The sequence below is a fragment of the Calypte anna genome, chromosome Z (assembly GCF_003957555.1).
Source record: "Calypte anna isolate BGI_N300 chromosome Z, bCalAnn1_v1.p, whole genome shotgun sequence".
Taxonomy (NCBI): domain Eukaryota; kingdom Metazoa; phylum Chordata; class Aves; order Apodiformes; family Trochilidae; genus Calypte; species Calypte anna.
The window spans coordinates 58,019,934-58,042,251 of NC_044274.1; the positions used below are offsets into that span (position 1 = coordinate 58,019,934).

Below are 22,318 nucleotides of genomic sequence, written 5' to 3' on the forward strand. Positions count from 1 at the left end.
TAAATATCTCCAGGGATGGAGAATCCACCACTTCAGTGGGCAGCCCATTCCAATGCTTGATCACTCTCTCCGTAAAGAAATTCTTTCCAATATCTAACCTAAATTTCCCCTGGCACAACTTAAGACCATGCCCTCTTGTCTTGTTGAAAGTCGTCTGGGAAAAGACACCAACCTCCACCTGGCTACACCTTCCTTTCAGGTAGTTGTAGAGAGCGATGAGGTCTCCCCTGAGCCTCCTCTTCTTCAGGCTGAACAGCCCCAGCTCTCTCAGCCTCTCCTCATAGGGCCTGTGCTCGAGTCCCTTCACCAGACTGGTTGCCCTCCTTTGGACCTGTTCCAGGACCTCTACATCCTTCTTAAACTGAGGGGCCCAGAACTGGACACAGTACTCGAGGTGTGGCCTAACCAGTGCTGAGTACAGGGGAAGAATCACCTCCCTGGACCTGCTGGTGACGCTGTTCCTGATACAGGCCAGGATGCCATTGGCCTTCTTGGCCACCTGGGCACACTGCTGGCTCATGTTCAGCTTCCTGTCAATCCAGACTCCCAGGTCCCTTTCTGCCTGGCTGCTCTCAGCCACTCTGTCCCCAGCCTGTAGCGCTGCATGGGGTTGTTGTGGGCAAAGTGCAGGACCCGGCACTTGGCCTTGTTGAACCTCATCCCATTGGAATCAGCCCAACTCTCCAGTCTGTCCAGGTCCCTCTGCAGAGCCCTCCTGCCTTCCAGTTGATCGACACTTCCCCCCAGCTTAGTGTCATCTGCAAATTGCTGATGATGGACTCAATCCCCTCATCTAAATCATCAATGAAGATATTGAACAGAACCGGGCCCAACACTGATCCCTGGGGGACACCACTAGTGACCGGCTGCCAACTGGATGCAGCACCATTCAGCACCACTCTCTGGGCCCGGCCCTCCAGCCAGTTCCTAACCCAGCACAGGGTGCTCCTGTCCAAGCCACGGGCTGATAGTTTTTTCAGGAGGATGCTGTGGGAGACGGTGTCAAAGGCCTTGCTGAACTCAGTTTGTCTGAGGGTTGTGCTGTAAATGTTAATATCAACCTCCCTCTCCTAACTGCTGATTAAGCACTGTGGACCTCCACAGCACCACTGCATTTTTTGTTTTGCTAATGCTTCTGAAAGGCTCCAACAACCTCTCTTGATAGCTAACGAACAAATGTGAATCTGTTCTACTCAGGTTTACTTTTTAGGAACAGCATTGTGAAATAATGCCAAGTCCCAGGGGCTTTGGGCTAATTCACTAACAAATCTCCCTGGATCCCCGAAGGACTTTCAGAACCCCTTGGCTGCTTACAACTGCATCTATCTATGGAAAACCTTCATGACAACAGACAGGGATAAGAGCTATTTTTTGGAGGATTTATATTACCTACTGCATACCTGTTCTGAAAAATACAACTACATTTTCCAAATAACTTAATTCATTAATTTAGTTGTTCATAGCAGCTTTCATTATTTTAATGTAATGAGACTTCAGATGAGAGGTCTGATCTTATGGGGAACTAATGGATAACTAACAATAAACTCCAGAGAAGCCACTTTGGGCATCAGAATTTAATCCTTAATTTGAAAGTAAAGTTAAAATGCTTGTCATGGAGTGTTAGAGTGCTGCCTTTACCATACATTTGTAAAATAGTTGGATTTTCAAAGAAATGCTAGTAAATTTACTAAGATCTAGTGTAATTCCAGCTTTACAGGTGAGCCAATAGACATCAGCTGGGTCTGGCTGAGATGGAGTTAACTTTCTTCATGGCAGACCTTAAAGTTTACATTGAAGTGTTCAAGATTTGTGACCATAGCAATGATGGTAACACCAATGTTTTGGCTTTTGCTGAGTCAAGACCTTCCCTGTCTTTCACTTTGCCCCTCTCCCCCTGTGTAGGCTGAGTGGCCAAGAGGTCGGGAGATAACACAGCCCAGACAGCTGAGCCCAGCTGATAAAAGGTGCTTTCCATACCATGTAACCCTGATCAGCACTAAAACTGGGGTGGGGCAAGGTTAATTTTTCCTAACTAACCATTGTTCTGAGACTGGCTGATCATTAATCTTCTCATGGAAAATCATTGCTTTTGCCTTACTTGTTTCTTCGTACCTCCCACCCCCTTCACCTATTAACCTGTGTGTATCTTGACCCATGATGTACTTTGCATCCTCTCCCTTACCACTGGGGAGGAGGGAGCAGGGTGGTGACTTACCTGATGTTCAGGGTTACCCCACTTCAAGAAGGAAAGTTGGGAAAGCTCCATTAGTAAGAACTCATTTTACTACTAACTTCCATCCACTTCCCCTGCTACATCTCAGATTCTCAGGATTCTGCTTTCTAAGCCAAAATTCATCCAACACAGATCACTACTTTCCAGAACCTCCCTCTCTAGGGCTTTTTTTTCTGTAATATTTTTGACAGGTAAGTCTGGAGCAGGGCAGATCAGGATTGCCAGGTCAAATCAAGTATATATAAAAAGGGAAGAAAATTTTCAGAACAATATTATGCACTACCAGCTAATTGTTCTTTAGAATTATGAAGAAAAATACACAGGAAAACACCTCAAAAAACCCAGACCGGTTTAATCACCAAAATAGGTTTTGTTATGGCATTTTTTAAATTATTCTTTTTACCTGAGGTGATAGATGAGGAAACTAGTAGTGTGAGTCTATGCAGCTGCATGAACAAGTATACATGTTTAATCCAACTTCTTGGTTCTGTCTGACCACTTACATTAGACACTTCCTATTTTCTTTTCCACACAACATTATCAGGTCAAAAACCACTAATTTGGAGTTTGATTTAAGATTACATGATATAGATACTCATTACTAGCTACAACTGTTTGTGCAGTTTCCTCTTTTTTTTAAATAAAACCATCTGTCATTAGTAAATAGTCTTCTCAATAAACACATAATACAAATTTCTAAAAAATGTACTCTTCAGCTGCCTATTGAAGAATTTGGAAAAAAACCCTAGAGAGTAAAATCAGACATCTATGTCTACCAAGCCTTCACTACTCTGGTTCAACAGATAATAAATTACAACTGTACAGAGAAGTGAGTCACAGTATCTTGACATCTTTGTATTGTCTTGATTTGCTTAAATATCTCTGTAACAACTAATTCTATTTTAAGTGAACTTCTACAATATGACTTTTACAGAAGCAGAGAAGTACACCAAATAACTCAAGATTCAGTCTAACCAGCTTAAGAAATAATACAATTTTTAATTTTTTCATATATTTTGAAAAAGAGACTGTAGGAGACTACTACCAGTTTTTCTCAGTTATGTTTTCTTTTTTTTTAAAACCCAGTGCTTCCTTTGCATGCACTGAATTGACATTTGCACTGAAAAGCTATACAGAAATGATTACACAATGGCTAAAGAAGGGTATTATTAAAACTCTGCATGGTTACTGGCATAAACATAAAAATATTTCAATATGCATGTGTACATCAGCTACATGTTTATTTACTGAGCTTTTTATACCACAAAGGGTTTATCTGAAACACAATACACATATGTGGATTGGAAATGGTCCATTGGCCCTTCTCATACACATCTGGAATGAAATCCTACCACTGCTGACACTAAGAAGACAGATATTTGTAAGAGCTATCTATAAAATTAATCTAGCTAAAGACAGTCTCAGATTAAAGACAAAATATCAGTGTCCTTTTGTTTTCCTTATGTTTTCCATACATCTACTGCACTTTGTACATTCTTGGGTCAAATTTTCCTGCATTCCAAGGTCTATCTTGTACTACTACAGTAAGTTGCACTAACATATGCTGAACACTGGCACTATATACCTATTATGGATAGGTATATTGTTACTCAGAGACAGCTTTGTATGGTATTCAAGTTTACATTTGAGAAAGGAAGCCAAGCTATACTCAAATAGTCAATCCTCCAATAAAAAATATACTTTGAAAACTGGCTTAAAGAGAATAGAACACCTTTCCTAAAAATATTTCAGAATCAAAACCCTCTACAAAATTTCCTAAGAAATTCTTACTTGCTGATGTTGATTATTTTGACTTAAGGCTGAATAAGTTCTGTAATTTAGGAAAACTATGACACAACAAAGGGGAATGGAAAAAGGAAAACAGTGACCTGACCAACTCTGTTCATTTTCCAGGTTAGTAAAAGCTTTTTAAAAAAAGAGATGCAAATTGAAAGGAAACATTCAGAAATGGCTATGCAGAAGTAGGTCATGTGAAAATAACCTATTATCATTTCCGCTCTAGACTTACCATATGGAAAACTACCAGTGAACAATAGATGGCTATTAGTGTGTAGTTGGAAAGTGGACCTGCTGAAGGAAAAATGGTATTGGAGTACTGGAAAGGTAGATACCAGGCTAAAAGAACATTTCTTCTACAGTCTAGGTGTGGCCAAACCTCACAACATATTTAACCATAACTTTAGAATAAAACTGAGCTGAAAAGAACATGAGAGAATTCCTGCAAAGCTTCCCACAAAGCTGAGGGCCATCCTCAACAAAGAAAGACTGAACATGCAGGAGAAGAAAAACAAATCTTAGTGAGGCTAGCTTCAGGGAAATGTGATCCAGACCAGTATTCTGAAGTGCCAAGTCAGACTCAGAGATTTTACTAACAGGAATTTTTAAATGGTTGCACAATTCCCAACCCTCAGACATGATACACCAACTCTGCCTTTCTCCTCCTACCCCAGAGCTCTCTGTGGTTGCATAAACATCTGTTTAACTGTGCAGCACACTGGATTACAGAATTGATTGTCAAAAAAAAACTGCTGCAGGAAAATAAAGGGCAACCAATCTCGTGATCGAGTTGCTCAGTCTGATGAATATGAATGTTTCTGCTGACGCAAGGAAGGAAATAATAGGAGCATGGGAGCAGGACTGAATAAACATTTTTGGCAGCCAAAGATGTGTGTTAAATTAGTGCTTACTTGCTTGGATCCTTCAGCAAAGAAAGGGTATCATCACAAGGTCCTGTGCCAGAAGATCATGACAAACAAAGCAACCTGCTACTGCTCTGAAAAAGATATGACAGTAATGGCTGGCTGCAGACTCCTGCCTGCATACAAAGGTATGACAAACTCACAAAAGGCACAAACTGTGGGCTTAAGGGTGCCTTGTTTCTTACCTTGTATGCAGTGGTAAATGAGAAGCATAATCCCTTAAGCAATTAAGAGACCATGTGGGTCAGAAAATAGTTCCAGTAATTTCTGTTTTACTCTGAGGTTGAAAATGTATCAGCTCACATTTCAGTACTTCCTTCAGTTATTCAGTCCTTGACCATAGCTACCAGTAGAGTGCTCTAGTTGTATATGTCATGCCTAATCCTTCACTGCTTCACTACACAGATACTCTTGCCATTGATGCAAAACTCAAAAACAATGCTTTTCCAAAAAACCCACTCCTATTACTGAGCCCAATTGTCTACTAAGTTCACTGAGACATTAAGTGTGCTTGGAAAGTAAGGGACATTACCATCCCTGAAAAGCTTTTCCTATGTGCACCGCATTTCTTTCTATTTACTCACCCTCCAACCCACCTGCCAGCATTTTGACCATCTCAAGACCCAAATTCAGGCCTGCCATGATGAACATTCCTAGCTTGGCTGTCATTACATCACACCTGCCTTGTCACATCAGTGACTGATCCCTTTCATTTCAGCAACTACCTCTTGCATTGCACAACACCAAGGTTTCCCCTTGCCCACCAAGGTGGAGGTGGGCAAGTAGATGACAGAGAATCACTCCCTCACAGCCTGGGATCACACCTGCAAAATGCTCACTCCACAGCCTTCCTTTGAGGCTCACACACCCACAAGATTGATACCTATTGATGCTTGAAATGTTTCATTTTTCAACATAAACATCACCGAGCTTCTCTCTTGGTGACTAGGTATTTATCTTACTAAACTGGGTCCTCTTCAGCCTCAATCCAGCTCTAGATGAGCAGCTACCTTGGCAGTGTATACACAGAACAAATAGTGTTTAACCTTCTTTGCTTGAAATAAGGATAACTTCACTTGCTCACAGATATTCCACCATTCTTGCAATTAGCTCAAGTCGGTGAATCTTGCCAACATCTGCTAATTAAGTGGTCCATACTGTTTCCCACACACAGAAAGTGAAGAGGCCAAACACACAGCACCTCTTTGTGCTTCAGTCAGGATTTCACAGCCTTGAGCACGCTCCAGGGCTGAATCAATCCAGGATCTCACACCCTTATACGCCCTTGAGCTTCAAAAGCATCTGCTACGCCATCACACACAGTGCTCTGAGCAGCTTTCACAGCTAAGCATGAAGAAAAACGTCTTGCCATATGTTTGCTAATAACATGCATGACAGTCCGATGGTAACAGAGCCAGATGATCCTGTATGTTGATGATTAGTCTTTCAAGCTGCACCAGAAATGCTGCCTCAATACAAAGACAGTTAACAACAACATATATCTGTGCCTATGGCACCATGAAACCCTTAGCAGAGAAGCCGACCAGTCTCTCTCCAGTAAGCACAGAAAATAAAAAGTCATGAGAAATAATTTCAGCAGAGGCGGGACTTTAGAGATACTATTTATGACAACCATATGTGTATCTATGTGAACAAAAGTGTCTATGTACCTACAGAGTTCAAGGGTACAGAATCCAAGCCAGATCAAATTCAAAGGAAGAGCGTAGAGGTCAAAGGGGAGGGAGTGCCTATCCTGCAGAAGAGTTACTCTTTCAACAAGTAAGCTCATTACAGAAGACCTCAGTAAATAAAAAATTCCAGGGGATGAACAGCACATAACAGAAGAAATTATTTCAGCTCACCAACTGATCTGAAAACACGTGAGAATAGACCAGACACAAAACATGAAAAAATTTAAACATCAGATGTTGCCAGTACTAGAATAGTCCCCCACCTACCTCTGTGAAGAGTTCAAACATCCATGCAGAATTTAAATTAGCTTTGAAGGCAAAACAAGACAGTTGCTTGCTAGAGATGGACCTGGAGCCTATGATTCAGCAGGCTTCCTCCAACTTCTTGAAACACAGACACTAGTAGCCTAATGAAATTGGTATGAATTTATAAAGAACTAGAACAAAAGCAGAAAAAGTCTTTCTTATAAACTCTATTTTATCAAAAGGAATTACGGAGATGTCTTAAATATTAGAGGGAAAATTCTAGCATCACCTGAATTGAAGCTAACAGAATAAGCATTAGTAAAAATATTTAGCATGCATACCAAGGTGATAAGTAATAAAAACTAAATCTTCTATGAATTAAAGTGGATAGTATTCAATATTGTTTGATGACCATGAGTGAAATCTATGTCCAGAGACATTAGTTTTATTTTTTAAAATTGCACAGCCAGCAGAACTAACAAAACTGCCCACCATTAGTTTGATTCTGATTACCTTGGTATTATGAATATCACTTCATATTTCAATTTATTTTCCTACTAATTTAGTGAAGTCATAGAAGCTCCTGTGTTTCTGCCTTGTCAAAAATTATTTTAGAAGTCTTCATATACTAAAATTTTAGTTACTTCTGTCAGGAAAGAAGCTTGAGAAATAACATTTTTTATGGTTTTAACTTAAAAAACAATGGGAGAGAAGAATCTGAGTGATAGTGGAAGATGACTGCAGCATGAGAGCTGGTTTCAGTCCCTGACTGGAAATGCTTATGCTGGTTTTAATGATACATGCATCAGCTGACGAAGTTTCTTAACAGTTCAGATTCCTGGCTTCAAGCTCTCCAGTAAGGAAAGCAGTATCAGTCACAAAGGGATTTGGCTCCTTGCACAGTCTCTGCAACAAATATATTCATTATTTTGCAAGAGGGCAAGCAGCTGCACTTCCTGGAATGTGCTGTAACTAGTCAACTTTACCAGCAGGTAACATAAGCAAAGCTTTCTGCATTCAAAGCAAAAACTTACATTATTCGTAGGACACTATGTAAAAAATCCTTATTTTATGGCCATTGATGAAGTATGCTTCCTTGCAGCTATCTTGTGCCAGATGTCATAGTTAACATGATGTACTTTAAGTGCTATTCTGAGTTGCTGTCAGAATCTCATTCTAGCAGAGAACTTGTCAGGAGGGTTAGAAATTTCCATAATTTTAACTCTGAAGAACAGGTTCCCAATCTACATGTGTTACTCAAGCAAGTTTTAAAGGCTGAAAGTGTCTGCTTCTCATGGCTGATAAACAAAAACAGCATTCTGTCAAGAGAGGAGTGCTGCACTCGCTGAAGCAGCACCTTCTTATCAAGACTATAAAAAGGAATCTGTCAGTGCCATACTTCAAAAATTACGGCAATTGCTTCCACAATCAAGCTGTGCTTTACACATAAACAAGAACTGTAGGAAAAAAACCACAGCAAAATAAAAAGAAATATACATACACTGTTAAAAAATACATTTTCTGAACATGAATTAAAAAAAAAAAACAGTTGCTCTGAAAGGTGTAGTACCCACCACAGAACTGATTCTTGTTTCTAAATGGTCTCAATAGATGAAACTTTTCAAGCTTTTTAAGTTTGATGTAAATTCGAAATTTTTTCACAAAACAAACAAAAAACCAACCAAACAACAAAAAAATGCAGCCCATTACAACGCCTGATTCTTCCTAATATCCAACCTAAACCTCCCCTGGCAGACCTTAAGTCCATGCCCTCTTGTCCTACTGGCAGCTGCCTGGGAGAAGAGACCAACTCCCCCCTGGCTCCAGCCTCCTTTCAGGGAGTTGTAGAGAGTGATGAAGTCTCCCCTGAGCCTCCTCTTCTCCAGACTGAACACCCCCAGCTCCCTCAGCCCTTCCTCACAGGACTTGTGCTGGATCCCTTCACAGCCTCCTTGCTCTTCTCTGGACCTGCTCCAGCATCTCAATCTCCTTCCTGAACTGAGGGGCCCAGAACTGGACACAGTACTCGAGGTGTGGCCTCACCAGTGCTGAGTACAGGGGCAAAATCACTTCCTTGGACCTGCTGGCCACACTGTTCCTGATACAGGCCAGGATGCCATTGGTCTTCTTGGCCACCTGGGCACACTGCTGGCTCATGTTCAGCTTCCTGTCAATCCAGACTCCCAGGTCCCTTTCTGCCTGGCTGCTCTCAGCCACTCTGTGCCCAGCCTGGAGCTCCCCATGGGATTGTTGTGGCCAAAGTGCAGGATACATATCATATACTTACATGATAACAGAATGATCTGAAGTTTCATAGCTAAATATTAAATGGTTTAAGCCTCATATAACCTCTCCATCTCCTTTTCTGCCAGCTAGGAATATCTAGTTTTGGAAATGTGATTCTATTCCATGTGTAGGTATGTCCCCTGAACAGGTGAAATTGTATATATTATTAATTTTTATTTGAAAATTCTTACAGCACAGAGATGTAGAAAAAGCCATTGAGGATAAATGGTCTTTTTTACTGTTTTCATTTACTTGTCTTTCCTGGAGGATTAGGGCACATATTGCTTTTCAGAAAATTACATGTACTTTCTCTGAAACACTACAGACTGGCAGGTTTTAAAGCAGAATAAATTGTGACTTTCATGACAGAGCCATTCTTTCTTTCTTTTTGGAATCAGCTATTGCCTGTCTGTAGCATTTCAGATGCACGTTAAGGACAATGGAGAGAACAGTAAATACCCACACACACTCAGGTGTATTGGTAGGGGAAAAGCTTGACATGAGGCTGCAATGTGCACTGGCAGCCCAAGAAGCCAACCATATCCCCAGCTCCATCATAAGAAGTCCGACCAGCAGATTGAGGGAGGTCACTCTGATTCTTCCCCTGCACTCTACTCGGGATGGACCCCAGTGGGAGTGCTGCATCCAGCACAAGAGGCTTACAAGAGGCTTAAAAGAGGCTTAAAAGAAGGACTGAGAGAGACTTTTTACCAGAGCCTATAGTTACCAGACAAGGGGTAAACAAGTTTTAAACTGAAAGATAATACATTTAACTAGATATAATGACAAAACATTTTACAGTGAGTTTGAGACAATGGAACCGGTTATCCAGAGAAGTTGCAGCTGTCCTCTCCTTGGAAGTGGTTGAAGCCTGGCTGGATGAGGCTTTGAGTGAAACCTGTCTAGTGAAACATGTCCTGACCCACAGCAGGGAGACTGGACCTAAATGATCCGTGAAGGTTCCTTCCAAGCCAAACCATAGTATGATTCTGACAAAAATGGAAACATGCAGTCAAGAAAAATAAAAACCAGAATGACAAGATGCTGCAGCTAGCTATATGCTAGGCATTTTCCAAGAAAATCCAGGGCTTAGATTTTGCTAAAAAAAAAATTATATTTAAAGAGCTGAGAATGCAAGTGCAGGTCTGAATATCTTGAGGCACTCTTCAGTACTACAGTGACACATAGAAAGAACAAAGGAAGGGAAAAAAAAACAACAGGTTTTGAGAAGCAATTCAACTTTTGGTCCCAAGCACTGAAAAGCATTAATCACAATATTTATAGAACACTATTCAAACATACTACACTTACTTGAGGTACATGTAACTACATGCAGCTGTTACACAGAAATTTAGAGAAACCTGTCTGGATTTGGCATTCTGCAAAATAATCAAGAGAAGAGATATGAATCATGAGGAGAAGATAGCTTTTAACACACTACACATTTACTTAATCAATTCAATAAACAAGCATTAAAACCAGGTGTCTTGGAAATGTTCCTGTGTCTAACAAGGCTTAGTTTTGTATGAAATTACCCCTGCAAAATGTATAAAAATGGATGTGTGTTATGTAAGAAAACTATTTCAAATTATGCTTGTTCTCAAATATTACCAGTTACTAAAAATTCACCTAAAGGATTGCAAAACACAATAAAATACTTCTATCCGGCAACATGGAAGGAAGTTTTATCTCAGTAGAAAACTCTGAACTCTTCCACTCATACTGAACAAAAGGAGCTTAACATTTTACCAAAATGCTGTCTTCCACCAGACTCCTTTCAGCTTGGTTTAAATTTTTCAAAACAGACACACTCCAACATCTGTAAACATATTATAACCAGCTCTAGGGCTACCAACAGTAATTCACTTACACACTTCTACTGTCAATAAAAAATTGTGTGCTCAAATAGGAACCCGTTTTCATTTTATGACAATTATTTCTTACTCTTATCGACCTGCTTTCATCTTACTTTATTCAAATATCTCTGGGAACTTCCTGGAATACAAAAGCTCAGTAATGAAGAATTTAGACTGAATTCCTGAATGGAAGGATCATAGAAACAAGAAGTGCAAAACTTGCTAGACAGAGTAAACACTTATATGCATTTATGTATATGTATAGCACTGGAGGTACTACCAGAATATATGGGTGTAAAACTAATTAGTTTACTTCCTCTAGAGCACTGAAAGAAAATAGGGTACTAAATAAGCAGGCAAGTTATTAACTCTTTCCACAGTTTCTGAATTTGACATTCTTATTTTACTAGATGATGTCAGAATAACTACATATGTTTGTCTTCCTGTTTTCTCTCAGTGCTTAAGCTGGGCTGCCAAAACACCACTGCTCTTTTTTCCTAAACTATAACAGATTTAAGAACAGCCTCAGGATTCCACTTTAAGCATCAGAACTACTAAACATTGACATGACTGTTTATAGCTAAAAATTATATCATACCCAAATACAACACCACAAAATAATTTCAAAGAAAAAAAAGACATTATGATTTTTAAGAACTTGAGTAACTTTTATTCCCTCAAAAACGCTTGCACTGAAAGTTTCCATATTCACGTCTGAAATATGATTTAGTTTTGCTATAGCTGCCACACATTAAGTACTACAGAATAACTGCTGCACAGTAATTGCATCTGTACAGACAACTATTTCCTATTTCAATCCTTATGCTACTCGGCCAAAGTTTTCAGATACAGCAGCATAGCTTCTGGGACACTATCATCCATCACTGTGTTCTACTGTGGGCTCAGTGCATACCTGGAGTCACAGAAATAAAGATGTAACAGAAGTTGTGGGGCTCCATCATGATCAGGCATACTATCAGATATACAGAGATACAGCTTTTGTGTCGCAAGTTCTGAGAGTATGTCTACAGCCATGCTGGTTAGACATAGCAATGCATGTACCAGCCAGAGAAACACCCCCAAATTGCTGTTTGCAAATTATTTGTTCCTCAGGGATATCCATTTAGGTGATATAATCTTCAGCTGCTTCTTAAGGTCTGTGCTTGCAAACCAAGGTGACCAGCACGGGTGACTTGAACAAGTGGGCTTTATGAACCAATAAGGAGCTGTATGGCCACATATAGAGAATAGAGCAAACTATCTCAAACTAAACTTTTTAACAGAAAATTCTAGCATAGTCTAAAAGGTCTTTCTGTGTTTAATTTTGGAGAAAGTTACTGCCTTCCTAGTACTTCCTTTCAATAAAAGGGGCTGCAGGTAGTATGGTGGTTGTCAAGGTTACAGGATTTCCCCAGCTCTGACTAAGAAGGGTTTCTGCTAACTGGACACAGCTCTCAGAAAGCAGCACTTGCTCCGCAGCTTTAAAATATTAATTACAATATGGTCTTGCCTAAGGTATAAACAAGCTTAAGGCATGTTGTTTCCAGGGTTATGCTGCAGCAATACTGAACAAATTGCCTTCAAATTAGCCAGGCACAGTAGCACTGCCCTTGAGGAAATTCAGTTGAATTTACCTGAAATTAAGCAATGGTCACTGCTCTTCATGCTCTGCACGCTCTTCATGCAACTGTGCAATTTCTCTCAATTGTACAAGATAACCTCTGAAGTTTTGGCCTTGGTCATCTGACTGAATACAGGAGATGCATATAGCCCAGTCTGATACCAGAGCATTACTGAAGGTGGATGGTTATACTGGGTAACCATAACCTCGTGACATGTGTGACAGCTTAGCAAGGCACTTCATGTGATGCCCTGTCCCTGCACTCCTCCCTCCAGAGCACCCCCAGAAGATGTGGGCTGCTCACAACAGCTGTGGCACATAAGGTGTTTCTGTTCCATGTGTCCCTGTGATCCAAGGCACAGCTACTGGTTCTCACAGAGAGCTCTGTCCCAGTTCTGAGCTTCAATTACTATTACAAATGGACTCTGCCAGCTTTCCTTAATGCAAGCATGAGTTCTAAAGTCAACATGCTTTCAATACTGATGCATTTTCAGCTCATATATGCACACAAAACAGAACTAATTTAATCCATGGAAAGGTGATAGAGTAGCTCATTCTGGAGGCCATCTCTAAACACTTGAAAGAAAAGGTTATCTGGAGTAGTCAACATGATTTATAAAGGAAATAGTGCTTTGACTAACCTGATATCTTTCTACAGAGGAATCAGCAAATGAGTAGATGAAGGGAGAGCAGTGGATATCATACACCTTGACTTCAGTAAAGCTTTTGACATGGTCTCCCATACTATCCTCATAACAAAACTCAAGAAAAAGGGGACAGATAACTGGACTGTGAGGTGAAATGATAACTGGCTCAACAACAGAGTTCAGAGGGCTGTGATCAGTGGCAGAATCAAGTGGGAGACCTGTGGCCAGTGGTGTTCCCCAGGGATCAGTACTGGCTCCAGTTTTGTTCAATATCTTCATCAACCACCTGGATGAGGGGACGGAGAGTACCCTCAGCAAGCCTGCTGATGATACAAAGCTGGGAGGGTGACTACATCTCCAGATACACCAGAAGGCTGTGCTGCTATCCAATGAGATTTGCACAAGCTGAAGTGAGCTGGGCAAAGGTCAGCCTCAGGAAGTTAATTAAAGCCAAGTGTAGACAGTACTAGACAAGTGTAGAGTCCTGCACCTGGGGAGGATTAACACCAACCACCAGTACACATTAGGGGGCATCCTTCTAGAAAGCAGCTCTAAAGAGAAAGACCTTGGAGTCTTAGTAAATTCTCCATGGGTCAATAATGTGGCCAAGAGGGCCAATGGTATCCTAGGGTGCACCAGGAAAAGTGTGTCCAGAAGATCTAGGGAGGTTCTCCTCCCCCTCTACTCTGCCCTGGTGAGACACATGTGGAATACTGTATCCAGTCATGGGCTCCCCAGTTCAAGGGAAACAGCGATCTACTGGAGAGAGTCCAGTGTAACACCATGAGATTGATTAAGGGACTTAACATCTCTCCTATGAAGAATGACAGAGAACTGGGGCTGTTTAGCCTGGAGAAAAGAAGACTGGGAGGGGATCTTATTAATGTCTATAAATATCTGAGCAGTGTGTGTCAAGAGGAAAGGGCCCATCTCTTTTCAATGGTGCCCAGTCGTAGAAAAAGGAATGATGGGCTTAAACTACAACACAGGAAGTTCCACCTCAACATGAAGAGAAACTTTACTGTGAGTGTGAAAGAGCACTGGCACAGGCTGCCCAGAGAGGTTGTGGAATCTCTTTCTCTGGAAACTTTCAAAATCCACCTGGATGTGTTCCTGTGTGGCCTGCCCTGAGTGATCCTGCTGTGGCAGGGTGGGTGGGACTAGATGATCTCTAGAGGTCCCTTCCAACCCTTAAAATTCCATGATTCTAATTCAGCTGCTGAAGCAAGTTCAGAAAAGACCAACCAAACTGGAGAAGCATGTGGAGAGCAAGTCCTGTGAGCAGAGGCTGAGGGAACTGGAATTGTTTACCTTGGAGAAGAGGAGCCTGAGAGGAGACATTATTGCTTTCTACACCTACTTCAAAGGAGGTAGCAGAAAGGTGGGTGTCAGCCTCCTCTCTCAAGTGAAAAATGAGAGGTATAAAGGAAATGGCCTGACATTACACCAGGGTAGGCTTAGACTAGATTTGGGGAAGAATTTCTTATACTGAGAATTGCTAGGCATTGGAATGAGCTGCCCAGGAAGGTGGTGAAGTCACCATCCCTGGAGGTATTTAAAAACATGTAGATGAAGCACTTCAGGACATGCTCTAGTGGGCATGGTGAGATAAATAGTTCACTGAGCACACAAAAAACCCTGCAGTGTTCGAATAGTTTCAGGCTGTCTTGTTTGCTTTCTAAATCACTTCTTCTGTACCATAAAGAGCTTTGAAGAGAGATCTTTCTTTTGCATGACAGAAGAAGGGACAGAGAAGTGCTGGAACAAGTCCAGAGAAGGGCAACAAAGCTCCTGAAGGGACTGGAGCTCAAGTCCTGTGAGGAGTGGCTGAGGGAGCTGGGGGTGTTCAGTCTGGAGAAGAGGAGGCTGAGAGGAAACCTCATGGCTCTCTTCAGCTGCCTCAAGGGAGGGTGGAGCGAGGAGGGAAACAGCCTCTGCTCCTTGGTGAACTGTGACAGGACCAGAGGAAATGGATGGAAGCTGTGCCAGGGGGGGGTTAGGCTGGATGTTAGGAAACCTTTTTTCACTGAGAGGGTTGTCAGGCATTGGAATAATCTGTCCAGGGCAGTGGTGGAGTCACCCTGGAGGTATTTAAAAGGTATTTGGACCTGGTCCTTAAGGATATGGTTTAGTATTTAGAATATGGTGCTGGTCAGAGGTTGGATCTTGGAGGTCTCTTCCAACCTAAACATTCTGTGATTCTGTGATTTTCTCCTATCCAGCCTAATACCTGAAGTGGAAGACATGTACGAACTGCCATTCGTATGAGATTCCATTTGACTGGAGGTATAAATAAATAATGAAGTAGATAGTATTTTACTGCTTATCACTGCCTTTACATTCAGTTCTCTTCTCCATCTATTCTCCAGTTATCCTCTGGGTATTACAACAAAGTTCAAATTTCAAGCTTTAAAACATCCACCTGCATATTGAAAGCAACTCCTACAGTAAATTCTGCTATTAAATCTGCACAAAAGCATTTGGTTGCAGTCAGCATACTTTCTGCATCATTGACCAGTGTGATGTTTTGCAGACCAGTACAATGCAAATTCGTAGCTCTGCAGATTTCTCTACAATTCAGAGATTAATCACATTTCCACTATTATTCAATGCTACATGTAAGTACGAGTAAGTTTTATAAAAGCTCCAAGCAAGAACAAATTTGCAGATTTCTTTAACACGAGGGTAATCTGACACAGTGAAGTATTACAACAAACATTTTAATGGGTAACAAATTAGGTGGATATGTCTGGAAATAATCTATTGAATTCACATCAAGGGACAGATAAAATCCTGATATAGAACTGATGGAAATAGATGAGTATTATATAAATTGTTTCTAGAATGACATCTCCAAACAAGAAAGAATGCAGTCTACCAATATGCTGTGGCCTTTGGGGGAAAAGACAGCTGGAAGCCAAAAAAAACCCAAAACAAACCAACAACAAAACAAACAAACAAGAAAACCAAACAAAAACCAAGATTCCTATCACATTTGTTCATAGTAACAGATCTGTATTATCTTATTTCATTATTTCATCAGACAGGAGGTTAAAACATTTTGTCATTATCCATATTATTATTATTGTTAAATAGTACTCAGTGATACAAGAATACTGTAGGCAAGCAGAGAAAAAAATTAGCTTCCCTCAGTGTGTTTAAATCATTCTAAAACTGCAGGAAACCACAGGCAGATGTTAAAAAAACACTTTGCTATACTCATCCTGAATCCACTTGAGACTTCAGCAGGAGATATCCCTACAAACTGAACTTCACCTATTTTACATAGTTGCTTTTATTATCCTAGAAGAAGGTAAGGGGGGAGAAATATAAAACCAGTTATCTGACCAGTGCAGATCCTTTACCCAAAATATGAGAGAGTCAGTTTGTATCAGAATCTTTAACAAAATAAAACACTCTTGGTTTTGTTGCATAAAAATGCAGTGAAGATTTCTGTTACATAAAACTTTGAAGAACGGCATAAACAGCAAGTTCTTGACCTGTATTATTCCCATTTCACCATAATAATAGCCATAACTAACCAGATAAAGACAAAGGTTATCAACTTCTCTCTTCTAACTAGAATTGCAAAGTGCAGCTGGTAAACGCAGTTTGTGTACCCAGCTAAGGAGGAAGTGGGATGAGCTGAAGGTGGTGGGCAAAGGTTCCTCCTCAGCACTTGGAAAATTATTGGAATGCACTAGAGAGAGGTTAAACAAATAAAACAAATACCATTTAACAGAAAGTGGAAGGATACAATAAATACACACATATGTAATTTTAAAAATTCTGAATTGGCTCAAGCATCGGGGCTTAATTAGAGGTTATTTAACTTGACTTACTTATCTAGGGCTTTTTATGCCTGTGCACATTCATGATTTGGACAGTAATTTCTGCAGTAGATGAGTCAGAAAGTCACAGGTATTTTTCAGTACCTTCCAAGTAACAAATTCTCCACAACATTCCCAGTAATCAAAAGAAAAACTACAAAACACTTTGAGAAAGATAGGGTTTTGCTACTTAACTCGGTATTAGACAACAACAACAGGCCAGAGAACACTAAAAACTGCTTCATATATACCACGATGCTTTATTGTTACTAAATAACAGAGAATAAACTTTTTCATTCCCTTAAAGCAAAGCAGCTCCAAAACCCCCTTCATTACTATTCACATAAGAATAACATTGTAATGCTTTCTGTAAGTCAAGACGCAATTATTTACTTCAACATTGTAACAAAAATGTTCAATTGTATTTTAGGAGCACTTGGCTATATATGTCCAGTGGGGATAAGGTTTTCTGCTACACAGAGGACCATTTATGGTTAAAAAGGATCTGCTGCACATCATGTTTTGAAATCAGAACAGCAGGAAGATTTATGAGTCCAGACAAATATTTTTTTTTTTTTTAGTGCCCACTTTCTATTATAAAAGTTGACATTTTCAATACCCATGATGGTAAGAAAACATTACACATAACTTTGTGCCCTCCACCCCTCCCCCATTCATTACAGTGACACTGATGACTTGGTTATGTTTTAGATTCCTGCAGAACTGAAAGTCAAAGTTTTGCTTCTTTTAAGGACCAAGTGCTAGTTTGCATATCTACTCAGCAGACTTCTGACAAAGAATGCTCCTCATCACCTCAAACCTACTTTTTGGAATCTTTTTTTATGATTTCCATATTCATTTTCAGAACTTCAGCTTGTCTAGTTTTGTTGATCTTATAGTATAAATTCAACTTCAAACCTAGATATGTTAAAATGAAAAACAATATCTTGATTAAAGGCATGATTCATACTAAAATTCACTTACTAGGAGATAGACTTTTACTTATGAGGAAGCATTGAAAGGAATGTAAATTTTGGTACTTGTATCTTCTGGACTTAATCCTTATCATACATCTTATTAACTTACCAATGCCAACTAATGCTTTTATCATCTAAAAGGCACGTAACACCTCTGAACTCTGAAAAATGTTTGCTCAAGAACTGAGACTCTTTTCACCACCCGAGTTTCTAAACAAAAACAGAATTTAAATTAAGGAATTGGTTTCACTTACATCATTTAAAGGGTATTTATTTTTTCCTGATACTCCATCTCACACACCTCCCTTACTAAATCAGAGCCTGCTGCAGGCTCCCGGGAACCATGAGAGTGAAATAAAGAAGGAAATGGTGTTTTATCTCCAAAAAACAGTGTCAATGATCAGGTCAGAAAACAGCACATGATAAACGATATTATTAGCTTCCAATTTTCAGTACTCTTCCCCTTCTTTGAGACTTGTTAAAGATGCTAATGAAATGGGCAAGTGCTACTGCTCTACAAGTTACAGACCTCAGTCTCAGGGCACAGAGCTCATATGTCTCGGTGGGGGTGAGGTCTTGCTGAGAAAGGAAATTCTTGTTTAAGAAAGCATTACTCAAGAAAGAGAGTGTAAAAATGCCAAGTGCAAACTGTTGCTTGCTTGCCTAACTGGCAAAATGGCATCTTAACTTCTGCTTGACCACACAAAACACTTACCCTAGGTCTTATGATCAGAAGATGCTGGAGGCATAAGGGAAAAAATATCCGTAACTAATTTCAAACCATACTTACTTTCTTTGATCATGAAAGCAGACTCAAATGAAGACTAGATTTCCTGCTACATCACAGTTGAAAAATATTGCAAACATTTCTATTACAGATCAGATACACAACATGGCTGCTCATGGTTGTGAGCCTACAGACACCAAAGCCAACCTTAAGAAGTCCTTAAGTTATTTTGTCATTAAATCATCAGCTCCTGGGACACCACATTCAGTGTATTGATACTCCAAAGAACAGACATACTGTACACAAAGTATACTTCTCCTGTGAGAAAATTCTTCCAATGTACTTAGTTTTCAATTAAATTTCAATTGATCATCGTATCAATCTGATCCCCAAAATCTAACTTAAAAAAAGCATAATGGCACATGGCAGGAAGATTATAACAGCATGAAAACATAAAGGTGGGAAAAATACAAGAAATGACAACAAACATACCTATATGAAGAAAAAAAAGAAGTGAAGTTCAGTCCAAATGCTTTGTACTACAGTTCAGTGATGCAAGAAACAATAAACCAGATTTACCCTGACAGTCAAAACTGCTAGAAAGTAATCAACCTAGTATAAACTACGGAAAACATACTTCCAATCATTGGCATTAAAGTGGGTAATTTAAGTGGATATATGCAATTTTAAGATCATGACAAACATTGCTTGGTAACTTCTTCTTTTCCTTTTTATCCTGATACTGCTCATGTAAAAGCAGGAAATAAATAAAAAAACTGAAGATAAATTCTAGGCCAAAACTTCTATTAAGAGGTGAACCCAAGGACAGACATCTCTACAACCTGGAAGAAAATTCATCATCATAACATCTCTCAAACCAGCTACTGTTTACATACCATAATTTGTTATGCAGTACTTTTTTAATTTGTTTTGTAATAGCCTGTAGGGATGCATTATCTGCTTTAAAGATTATTAGGCATTTTAACATGAATCACTCAGAGGACTCATCTTGACATACTGAAATAAGAAGGTGACAAAACATGGTATTTTTCAAACATTTTATTACCTCCTCAGCCACCTGAAGCAGCAATTCTTAATTTCACATTAAGCATGTCAAAGCAGACAAATTAAGCCACAAAGTACACTGAAATCTAGGTTTGGTCACACTAATCTAGTTACTATTTAATGGAAATGAGCAGCTTCCTGTTGTCACGGCAAACAGGGAGTGACTTCCTTTTCAAGCCTCAGTGTCTTTTACTCCTGCACAGACCTTTTATTTTAGTAATATTCCATGTGAATTTTGCTTCCATAATAAATCAGGGAATGGGAATGTACTAGAACATTTTAATTCCTTCCTCCTGCTTCTAAGCATGTCCAAGGTCACAAAATTTTGTCTTTCAAATAAAGGTCTCAGACATCCTTTCATTGCAAAATTCTTGCTTTCTGGATTTTTTTTTTCCTAACAATTCCTGTTTAGAGTTTCAGCTAACTTTTACCTTTTTTTTTTTTTTTGAGACAGCAGATGATTCCCACCTCTTAGAAAAGATATTTCTGGGATGAAGCAGTGAGAAACACCCACACACCTCCTTGTACTTGATAAGCTGACTCCCTGCAGGGTGTTTTATCTCCTCCTCAGTATAATTTTTTAAAGCAGGAAAAGGAAAAAATGTTCATGTAACATGTGGTCCATGCATTATGTGCTTGTTAAAACTCTGAGGTCGGTCAATGCATTACATCTTTGCACTACTAATACATGACAACAATACAGGTAGCATGAGGAAAAGAATGCATTCAGCTTAGTTTCATGTTATAAAAGCTCAGACTCTTTCTCCTAAGTTTACTAAAATGGTGATTAATTACAGGTAGAAATCACAATGAGAAACTTCCACCACAAATAAAGAAAACTTTCATCCAAGGGCCATTGAATGAAGAGTTACAAGCAATACCAGGTGCCAGTAGATTGTCCCATGTTTTCAAAAACATCTTCTGACTCTCAAGGTTTTGTGGGAACAGAAACAGTGTAGAGGATCAGGACTTGGTCTAGGACGGTGCCTTTCCAGATATGGCACAGCCTGACCTGGGCTTAGACAATAAAGGTCACAGTATCAGTGATGCTCACAAGTGATATGGTTCAGAGACACTTTTCAGACCACACCTGTGGTCTGTGGCAGCCAAAAGGCTGCAACCACTGTCACAAGGCCTGCAAGCACTCAACTCTGCTATTGGCACTCGTCGTTTAGAGCTGACCAGAGGCAAGCAGAGCTGGCAGCAGCCAACTCAGCCAGCAAGTGCAACCAGCAGCTCCTCATTTGGCACAGCTGGCTGCTGGAAAAGTCCTCACCACCCAAGAATAGTTTCACTCATCATGTTATGCAAAATAGTTTGCAAAGCTGCACAGCCAAAGTGAGACACGTGTTGAGTGAAACATCATTTCAACTACGTTTTGCTTTTCTGGTGTGGTCAAGACTGCGAACATAAAGTCCTACAGACCCACAGGCCTCCTGAATGGAAGGTCTGACCATCCAGCCCACACTGAAACCGCGATCTCGTTTGTTTAGCAGTTAGTAAATACAGTACAAACTAATTCTACCGGCAGAATTTTTGCAAGTAGTATTTCAAAACCAAGCTCGCCTGTCTCAGCAAAGGCGAGCAGCCGTGCAGCAGCATTCGGCTGCGCTACCGCACTTGTTGCGGCTGCTCCCGCTCAAGATCTGCCGATGGCTCTGGGCGTGCTCACTCCGAGCGACAGCAGAAATAGTTTTGGGAAAAAAACAAAACAAAACAAAACAGAACAGAAAACTGCCGTGTTGCACAGGAGAAACAACACAGGGCGGGCAGGCAGGCTGGCATGCTTCCCCGGACAGAAACCCGACTACAGCTTTCACTCAGATAAATTCCTGCGTGACGAAAAGCTTAGCGTGAGCGCCTCTGGGCTGCACCCACCTGGGCCGCTCGGAGGCGGTGCGGGGGCTCCGCAGCGCCCACACCCTCCGGGACAGGAGGCGGCAGCGACGCGCCTCAGCCCCCCGGGGGCTTTCCGAGTTGCCCGCCGGACACCGAAGTTCTTCCCCCGCGCTGAAACCTGAGTAACTCCGGGGCGGCGCTGGCAACCCAAACCCAGCCCTGCCCAGCCCAGCCCTACGCAGCTCAGCCCAGCCCAGGGTCCGCTACCTGCAGCTGCCGGACACTCAGACCCCCACGGCCCCCCTGGGCGGGGAGGCTGCCGCGGCGCCGCTGGGCCGCCAGGCCCCAGCCCGCCCCGCCGCTGAGGCGCCGCGGAGCGCGGGCCCGCCCTGTGGCGGTGGGGCTGCCGCCCTCGCCCACTCCTTCCGCTGCTAGGAAGGGGGTGACCGGTGCGGAGGGGGACCAGAGCTCCGCGACGCGGAGCGGTGGCACTTACTGTGTGGGTGCGGAGCGGGGGCGGCGGCGCCTCCTCGGGGTGGCGTGGGGGGGGGGCGGCGGTGCGAGGCGGTGCGGGCGCGGC

General features: G+C 41.1%; 1 protein-coding gene across 4 annotated transcripts in view; it reads right to left on the reverse strand.

Moving 5' to 3' along the window:
• Positions 1–22,298, reverse strand: part of TNFAIP8 (TNF alpha induced protein 8) — a 59,426-nt gene extending 37,128 nt beyond the window's left edge. The window contains exons 1-2 of one of the 4 annotated variants that reach the window (XM_030466901.1): positions 22,235–22,288; positions 10,488–10,555 (exon numbers count right to left, since the gene is read on the reverse strand). In XM_030466901.1, the coding sequence (XP_030322761.1) occupies position 10,488 (1 nt within the window). In that variant the 5' untranslated portion in view covers positions 10,489–10,555; positions 22,235–22,288. Of the gene's footprint in view, positions 1–10,487; positions 10,556–21,777; positions 21,865–22,005; positions 22,060–22,234 lie in introns of those variants that run through there. The other 3 variants (XM_030466900.1, XM_030466903.1, XM_030466904.1) reach the window with 3 other exon arrangements.
• Positions 22,299–22,318: the final 20 nt, after the last annotated feature.